The sequence below is a fragment of the Perca flavescens genome, chromosome 17 (assembly GCF_004354835.1).
Source record: "Perca flavescens isolate YP-PL-M2 chromosome 17, PFLA_1.0, whole genome shotgun sequence".
Classification (NCBI taxonomy): Eukaryota; Metazoa; Chordata; class Actinopteri; order Perciformes; family Percidae; genus Perca; species Perca flavescens.
Window position 1 is genome coordinate 34,436,583 of NC_041347.1, and position 9,773 is coordinate 34,446,355.

Below are 9,773 nucleotides of genomic sequence, written 5' to 3' on the forward strand. Positions count from 1 at the left end.
TCTTTAAACACTTCAGATGTAAAGTTATTCTCTGTCAATCGTAAAAAAAATAAATGGCGGTCAGTGTAATGCTAACAAGAGGTGATTACTGATCAACAAAATGCCATCGGAGGTTAACGTTTAGTAAGCTTTTAAACCTGGGACAAACAGCTCTGAAAACAAAACAAAACAGGAAAATGAGTCTTCTCCAGCATTATTATTTATTTATTTTTCTTTAATATGGGTTCTATTATATTGTTCAGATTGAGATTGTATTTGTTTTCAATGTTATTTCTATACATTAAAAAGTTGTAATTTAAATGCAAATGTTTAATAGTATTCTTTTTTCATAACAAATCAATGCATTTTTAAAGAAATTGTGAGACATTGTGAGTATGATTTCATTTAACAATTTAATTAGAATTGTTTTTCACACCTATCACAGTCAAAACATAATTACTTTTAAAGAGCCGTTTGTGAGTCAAACGAGTGCGAAAAAGAGCCGGGATGCCGATCACTAGTGAAGCCCCCCTCTGCCTGCAGGTGGTGAAGGTGGAACGGATGGCGGTCCCGCTGGAGCCCGGCGACCTGCACGCCGGGCGAAGCTGCACTTCCCTGCGGACAAACAGCTGGAGAGAGAAAAGGCGGAGCTCCTGGCAGAGAACCACAGACTCAACAACAAATGAGTCACGGTGAGTCACATGTTCACAGCCACCATTATTATTTATTTATTTTTCTTTCATATGGGTTCTATTATATTAACATGATTGCCCACGATTGAGTCACATGTTTTCAGCCGACCAATAACATACATTAAAAAGTTGTAATTTAAATGCAAATGTTTACGGTGAGTCACATGTTCTTTTTCATAACAAAACAATGCATTTTGAAACATGTTGTGAGACATTAACATGTATGATTTCATTTAACAATTTAATTAGAATTGCTCGTCCACGGTAGTCACATGTTCAAACCAATAACATTCGTCCACGGTGAGTCACATTTAAAGAGACCAATAACATGCTGAGTCCACGGTGAGTCACATGTTCACAGCCGACCAATAACATGCCGGGATGGTGAGTCACATGTTTACAGCCGACCAATAACATGCCTGCAGGTGGTGACATGTTTGGAGCCGACCAATAACATGCTCGTCCACGGTGAGTCACATGTTCACGCCGACCAATAACATGCTCGCCCACGGTGAGTCACATGTTTACAGCCGACCAATAACATTCGTCCACGGTGAGTCACATGTTTAGAGCCGACCAATAACATGAGCTCCTGGGTGAGTCACATGTTCTGCATTCGACCAATAACATGCTCGTCCACGGTGAGTCACATGTTCACAGCCGACCAATAACATGCTCGTCCACGGTGAGTCACATGTTCACAGCCGACCAATAACATGCTCGTCCACGGTGAGTCACATGTTTACAGCCGACCAATAACATGCTCGTCCACGGTGAGTCACATGTTTACAGCCGACCAATAACATGCTCGTCCACGGTGAGTCACATGTTCACAGCCGACCAATAACATGCTCGTCCACGGTGAGTCACATGTTCACAGCCGACCAATAACAATGCTGGACCAGTTTCAGAGATTTTTGTTCCCTCATCAGACACTCGGACACGGAAACAGTTAATAGGTAGCCTGGTGAGCCCGTCCTGATCTGGCAAGCTCCCAGATCAGTCTGGCATCTTGAGGTAGAGAAAATTTGGACCAATCAGCGCTGGTTTAGGTGGTGATAGACAGATGGTTTATCCAATCAGCTAACCAGGATTTTCAGACAGCGGTAGCCCTAATTCTGTTAGCCGCTCGCTAATGCTTTTTCCTCTTGGATCCTTCTTTTGGAATATGGACCAGGAACCTGAAATGGGGCCTTTTATTCTTTTATTCCTAAATTCTCGTTACACAAACGGCAAATCTCCTCTACCGACATGTTGCTAGCTTGCTGAGCTAACGAGCTATGCTTGGCCTGCAGCAGCAGGGCCTTGTGGTTATATTTTCATACGCTTCGTGGATCTGATTGGTTGATTTGGCCCGTCTATCACCAACTATAGGTGGGGATAGACAGATGGTTTATCGAATCAGCTAACCAGGATTTTCGTCCCTTCCCAAAAGTTCTCCAACGGTAAGTTCCCAGATGGATATATGCCGAGCACATGGGAAGCGATCCATCTGGTGGAGTCAGGTTAGCTCACAGGGTTAGGGTTAAAAAATACAAAAAGACTAATTTCTAATTATTGATTTAATATGACTACATTTCCCAGAAATCCCAGGGCTCCTGTCCACCATGTGGCAGACGCTGGGCCAGGTCAACAGTCATCGCTCGGTCTCCACGGCAACAGGCAGGAGCGTCAGTTACGCCGCGTACCTGCATCAGCACCACACGGCGGCCAATCAGGACGCAGACTTCAGCCCGCAGGTGTTGGTGCAGCGGCTGCAGGACGAGCTGAGTGCCGACACGTCCGAGTCCTGGGAGGATGGGGGGGCGCCAGACCACACCGGGCAGGGGGCGCCGGGCCACACCGGGCAGGGGGCACCGGGCCACACCGGGCAGGGGGCACCGGGCCACACCGGGCAGGAGGCGCTGGGCCACACCGGGCAGGAGGCGCCACTCTGCAGCCAGACAGACATGGAGGAGCTGAGGAGGAGCTGCTCCGAGAGCCAGTGCACCGCCAACGCACACGGACTCGCCAACCGACAGGTGGGAACCACTCTCTCCGCCCAAGGAATCAATCAATCAATCAAAATTTAATTGTATAGCGCTTTACAACAACCAGCAGGTATCCAAAGTGCTTCACATCAGGAACTAAGAATAGAACAACATATCTTGCAATAAGAAGAATGAAACGTAGAAAACAGTAGAATCATAAAAAGGTTACATAGAAACAGGAAGAGGAAGTTGTCACACCACTACTGAGTATTAAAAGCCATTCTAAACAGGTAGGTTTTGAGTTTAGACCTGAAAAGAGCAACATCTGTAGTTGTGCGAATATCAGGGGGTAACTTGTTCCAGAGTCTCGGGGCAGCAACCGCAAAAGCCTGATCACCCCACCGTTTGTAGCTTGACCTCGGCACTTCTAAAACCAGTTGGTTAGAAGACCACAAGGACCGACTGTGCTCACGCAGGAGGAATAGGGCTAGGTCTCGAATTCAGGGTTTTCAAACCATTATACAGCATAGCTGACAAGACTCCCGTTTGTCCCGGGTTTCTCCCGTTTTTTAGCCCTCTCTCCCAGACTCCTCCCAGTTTGTTATTTCTCCCGGGAAACTCCCATAATTTGCAGCATGGCCCAAACTCCTTTATAAATAATCAGACCAATATGTTTGTTTAATGTTGACCAGTTGCCAGATCTCGTATGAAACGCATCCTAACACCATATACAATTTTCAACCCGTTTGTCACCTCAACCCGCCAACGCACACGACAACCAACAGGTGGGAACCACTCTCTCCGCCCTACGAATAGGGCTAGGTCTCGAATTCAGGGTTTTCAAACCACTATACAATGTTACCAGGGCCGGCCCTAGACTTTTGGGGGGCCCTAAGCAAGATTTGGTTTGGGGGACTCTCCACATTGTAACATGTTGCCACTGCACTTGGCACTAAACCAACTTGTGTATTGTAAATATTAGTTTAAGCACTCATAATGTAAAAATAAGCATTTAAAGACTAATGTGAGACCTATGAGCAGCAACACTATCTTTAAATAGACCGGCTCTGTTATGAGCTCTATTGTGGGACATTTACTGCGCTCTTGGGGGCCCTCTGGTAGCCACGGGGCCCTCTGGTAGCCCTCTGGTAGCTGCTTAGTTTGCGTTGGGCCGGCTCTGAATGTTACCCAACAAGCCTTAGCATGTGCTACTTGTCAACGTAGCACATTGTGTAAATATATCAGTAGTTGGTGACCAGACTTCAACACTTCAGGCCTATCCTGCACCTGGCACAGCGCGGCGCAAAGACCGACCCAGTTGTCAGTTTCCCGTCCAGCGCGCACGTCGTTTAAACAGCAAATGCATCTGCGCCCATCTGTGGCCCATGGGCGTTCTGGTCTTACAGGGAGGTGTGTTCAGGTGCATTCTGGGCGTTCTGGTCTTACAGGGAGGTGTGTTCAGGTGCATTCTGGGCGTTCTGGTCTTACAGGGAGGTGTGTTCAGGTGCATTCTGGGCGTGCTGGTCTTACAGGGAGGTGTGTTCAGGTGCATTCTGGGCGTGCTGGTCTTACAGGGAGGTGTGTTCAGGTGCATTCTGGGCATGCTGGTCTTACAGGGAGGTGTGTTCAGGTGCATTCTGGGCGTGCTGGTCTTACAGGGAGGTGTGTTCAGGTGCATTCTGGGCGTGCTGGTCTTACAGGCAGGTGTGTTCAGGTGCATTCTGGTCGTGCTGGTCTTGCAGGGAGGTGTGTTCAGGTGCATTCTGGGCGTGCTGGTCTTAAAAGGAGGTGTGTTCAGGTGTATTCTGAGCGTGCTGGTCTTACAGGGAGGTGTGTTCAGGTGCATTCTGGGCGTGCTGGTCTTACAGGGAGGTGTGTTCAGGTGCATTCTGGGCGTGCTGGTCTTACAGGGAGGTGTGTTCAGGTGTGTTCAGGTGCATTCTGGGCGTGCTGGTCTTACAGGGAGGTGTGTTCAGGTGCATTCTGGTCGTGCTGGTCTTGCAGGGAGGTGTGTTCAGGTGCATTCTGGGCATGCTGGTCTTACAGGGAGGTATGTTCAGGTGCATTCTGGGCGTGCTGGTCTGACAGGGAGGTGTGTTCAGGTTCACTCTGAGCGTGCTGATCTTACGGAAGGTGTGTTCAGGTGCATTCTGGGCGTGCTGGTCTTACAGGGAGGTGTGTTCAGGTGCATTCTGGGAGTATAGCTATCTTGAGGCAGTGGGAAGAGATGGCACCATTGACCAACAAAAACTTGGTCTAAAGTCAATAACGCAACATTTCATTGTTATTTTAACAGAGGATTAGTAAAATGCTCGTAGGCGCGTGCACAGCGTGCACACTATGCTTGTTACACACACAGAGACACACACACAAACACACACACACACACACACACACACACACAATTACGGTGCAAATCCTCCATCATAATAGCAATGCTCCAAGGTCCAAATGCGCCTGGCTTTTAAAGGGAATGGTGTTGTGTGGAGCAGGGGGTAGTGGACCCAAATGCAGGCAGAAGGTTTGAGCTCGAGGATTTATTGGCAACAAAAAATGGCAGCACAGAGACTGGAAAATACACAGGGAAACACTCACAGGAACACACTCAGAGGAACACACTCAGAGGAACACACTCAGAGGAACACACTCAGAGGAACACACTCAGAGGAACAGCCTCACAGGAACACACTCACAGGAACACACTCAGAGGAACACACTCAGAGGAACACACTCAGAGGAACACACTCACAGGAACACACTCAGAGGAACACACTCACAGGAACACACTCAGAGGAACACACTCAGAGGAACATACTCAGAGGAACACACTCAGAGGAACACACTCACAGGAACACACTCACAGGAACACACTCACAGGAACATACTCAGAGGAACACACTCAGAGGAACACACTCACAGGAACACACTCAGAGGAACACACTCAGAAGAACACACTCACAGGAACACACTCAGAGGAACACACTCACAGGAACACACTCACAGGAACACACTCAGAGGAACACACTCACAGGAACACACTCAGAGAAATACACTCACAGGAACACACTCACAGGAACACACTCAGAGGAACACACTCACAGGAACACACTCAGAGGAACACACTCACAGGAACACACTCAGAGGAACACACTCAGAGGAACAGCCTCACAGGAACACACTCAGAGGAACACACTCAGTAGAACACACTCAGAGGAACACACTCAGAGGAACACACTCACAGGAACACACTCAGAGGAACACACTCACAGGAACACACTCAGAGGAACACACTCACAGGAACACACTCAGAGGAACACACTCACAGGAACACACTCACAGGAACACACTCAGAGGAACACACTCAGAGGAACATACTCAGAGGAACACACTCAGAGGAACACACTCACAGGAACACACTCACAGGAACACACTCACAGGGACACACTCACAGGAACACACTCACAGGAACACACTCAGAGGAACACACTCAGAGGAACACACTCACAGGAACACACTCAGAGGAACACACTCAGAAGAACACACTCACAGGAACACACTCAGAGGAACACACTCACAGGAACACACTCACAGGAACACACTCAGAGGAACACACTCACAGGAACACACTCACAGGAACACACTCAGAGGAACACACTCAGAGGAACACACTCAGAGGAACACACTCACAGGAACACACTCACAGGAACACACTCAGAGGAACACACTCACAGGAACACACTCACAGGAACACACTCACAGGAACACACTCAGAGGAACACACTCACAGGAACACACTCACAGGAACACACTCACAGGAACACACTCAGAGGAACACACTCACAGGAACACACTCAGAGGAACACACTCAGAGGAACACACTCACAGGAACACACTCACAGGAACACACTCAGAGGAACACACTCAGAGGAACATACTCAGAGGAACACACTCAGAGGAACACACTCAGAGGAACACACTCACAGGAACACACTCACAGGAACACACTCAGAGGAACACACTCAGAGGAACACACTCAGAGGAACACACTCAGAGGAACACACTCAGAGGAACACACTCAGAGGAACACACTCACAGGAACACACTCACAGGAACACACTCAGAGGAACACACTCAGAGGAACACACTCACAGGAACACACTCACAGGAACACACTCAGAGGAACACACTCAGAGGAACACACTCACAGGAACACACTCAGGAACACACTCAGAGGAACACACTCACAGAGGAACACACTCACAGGAACACAATCACAGGAACACACTCAGAGGAACACACTCACAGGAACACACTCAGAGGAACACACTCACAGGAACACACTCACAGGAACACACTCACAGGAACACCCTCACAGGAACACACTCAGAGGAACACACTCACAGGAACACACTCAGAGGAACACACTCAGAGGAACACACTCAGAGGAACACACTCACAGGAACACACTCAGAGGAACACACTCAGAGGAACACACTCAGAGGAACACACTAAGAGGAACACACTCAGAGGAACACACTCAGAGGAACAGCCTCACAGGAACACACTCAGAGGATCACACTCAGTAGAACACACTCAGAGGAACACACTCAGAGGAACACACTCAGAGGAACACACTCAGAGGAACACACTCACAGGAACACACTCTCAGAAGAACGCAGGGGAGAATCCAAACAAAGGAACATGGCTGTGACACGCTGACAGGGCACAAACCGACAGGGCAAAAACACAAAACCATTTGACAAGAGACAAAGGGAACACAGAGGCTACATACAAGAGGTAACGAGCAAAGGAGGGACAGGTGGTACAGCAGGCGAAACACATCCGGGCGGGTCAGGACAATAAGACAAGGCGGGAAAACACAGGAAGCAAAACTAGACAAGACAGAAAACAGACTACCAAAATAAAACAGGAAACAGGAATATACACAATGCACAGAATACTACACAATCAAAACAGGATAAACCAAAACATAAACAATCCTCAGAATGATGCAAAATCAATATACAAAACAGGAAACAGAAACATCCACAACCACAACAAATGGGAGATGATTTCTGATTGGTTGATTGCAGGTTCCCTAAACACACCTCTGATTAATGAAGACACTAAGAACAACCCTTTAGTACCATGTTCCCTAAACACACCTCTGATTAATGAAGACACTAAGGACAACCCTTTAGTACCATGTTCCCTAAACACACCTCTGATTAATGAAGACACTAAGGACAACCCTTTAGGACCATGTTCCCTAAACACACCTCTGATTAATGAAGACACTAAGGACAACCCTTTAGGACCATGTTCCCTAAACACACCTCTGATTAATGAAGACACTAAGGACAACCCTTTAGAACCATGTTCCCTAAACACACCTCTGATTAATGAAGACACTAAGAACAACCCTTTAGAACCATGTTCCCTAAACACACCTCTGATTAATGAAGACACTAAGAACAACCCTTTAGGACCATGTTCCCTAAACACACCTCTGATTAATGAAGACACTAAGAACAAACCTTTAGAACCATGTACCCTAAACACACCTCTGATTAATGAAGACACTAAGAACAACCCTTTAGGACCATGTTCCCTAAACACACCTCTGATTAATGAAGACACTAAGGACAACCCTTTAGAACCATGTTCCCTAAACACACCTCTGATTAATGAAGACACTAAGAACAACCCTTTAGGACCATGTTCCCTAAACACACCTCTGATTAATGAAGACACTAAGAACAACCCTTTAGGACCATGTTCCCTAAACACACCTCTGATTAATGAAGACACTAAGAACAACCCTTTAGAACCATGTTCCCTAAACACACCTCTGATTAATGAAGACACTAAGAACAACCCTTTAGAACCAGGGACCCTAAACACATGTTCCCCTCTGATTAATGAAGACACTAAGGACAACCCTTTAGGACCATGTTCCCTAAACACACCTCTGATTAATGAAGACACTAAGGACAACCCTTTAGGACCATGTTCCCTAAACACACCTCTGATTAATGAAGACACTAAGAACAACCCTTTAGGACCATGTACCCTAAACACACCTCTGATTAATGAAGACACTAAGAACAACCCTTTAGAACCATGTTCCCTAAACACACCTCTGATTAATGAAGACACTAAGAACAACCCTTTAGGACCATGTTCCCTAAACACACCTCTGATTAATGAAGACACTAAGGACAACCCTTTCAAACCATGTTCCCTAAACACACCTCTGATTAATGAAGACATTAAGAACAACCCTTTAGGACCATGTTCCCTAAACACTCCTCTGATTAATGAAGACAATAAGAACAACCCTTTAGAACCATGTTCCCTAAACACACCTCTGATTAATGAAGACACTAAGAACAACCCTTTAGTACCATGTTCCCTAAACACACCTCTGATTAATGAAGACACTAAGAACAACCCTTTAGGACCATGTTCCCTAAACACACCTCTGATTAATGAAGACACTAAGAACAACCCTTTAGAACCATGTTCCCTAAACACACCTCTGATTAATGAAGACACTAAGGACAACCCTTTAGGACCATGTTCCCTAAACACACCTCTGATTAATGAAGACACTAAGGACAACCCTTTCGAACCATGTTCCCTAAACACACCTCTGATTAATGAAGACACTAAGAACAACCCTTTAGGACCATGTTCCCTAAACACTCCTCTGATTAATGAAGACACTAAGGACAACCCTTTAGGACCATGTTCCCTAAACACACCTCTGATTAATGAAGACACTAAGAACAACCCTTTAGGACCATGTTCCCTAAACACACCTCTGATTAATGAAGACACAAAGGACAACCCTTTAGAACCATGTTCCCTAAACACACCTCTGATTAATGAAGACACTAAGAACAACCCTTTAGGACCATGTTAAACACACCTCTGATTAATGAAGACACTAAGGACAAAACACACCTCTGATTAATGAAGACACTAAGGACAACCCTTTAGGACCATGTTCCCTAAAAACACCTCTGATTAATGAAGACACTAAGAACAACCCTTTAAAACCATGTTCCCTAAACACACCTCTGATTAATGAAGACACTAAGAACAACCCTTTAAAACCATGTTCCCT

The 9,773-nt window shown here is 46.4% G+C and overlaps 1 protein-coding gene across 1 annotated transcript in view; it reads left to right on the forward strand.

Moving 5' to 3' along the window:
- Positions 1–1,125: 1,125 nt before the first annotated feature.
- Positions 1,126–9,773, forward strand: part of LOC114572454 (uncharacterized) — an 11,208-nt gene continuing 2,560 nt past the window's right edge. The window contains exons 1-2 of the mRNA XM_028604102.1: positions 1,126–1,139; positions 2,256–2,692. Of these exons, the coding sequence (XP_028459903.1) occupies positions 1,127–1,139; positions 2,256–2,692 (450 nt within the window). The 5' untranslated portion in view covers position 1,126. The remainder of the gene's footprint in view (positions 1,140–2,255; positions 2,693–9,773) is intronic.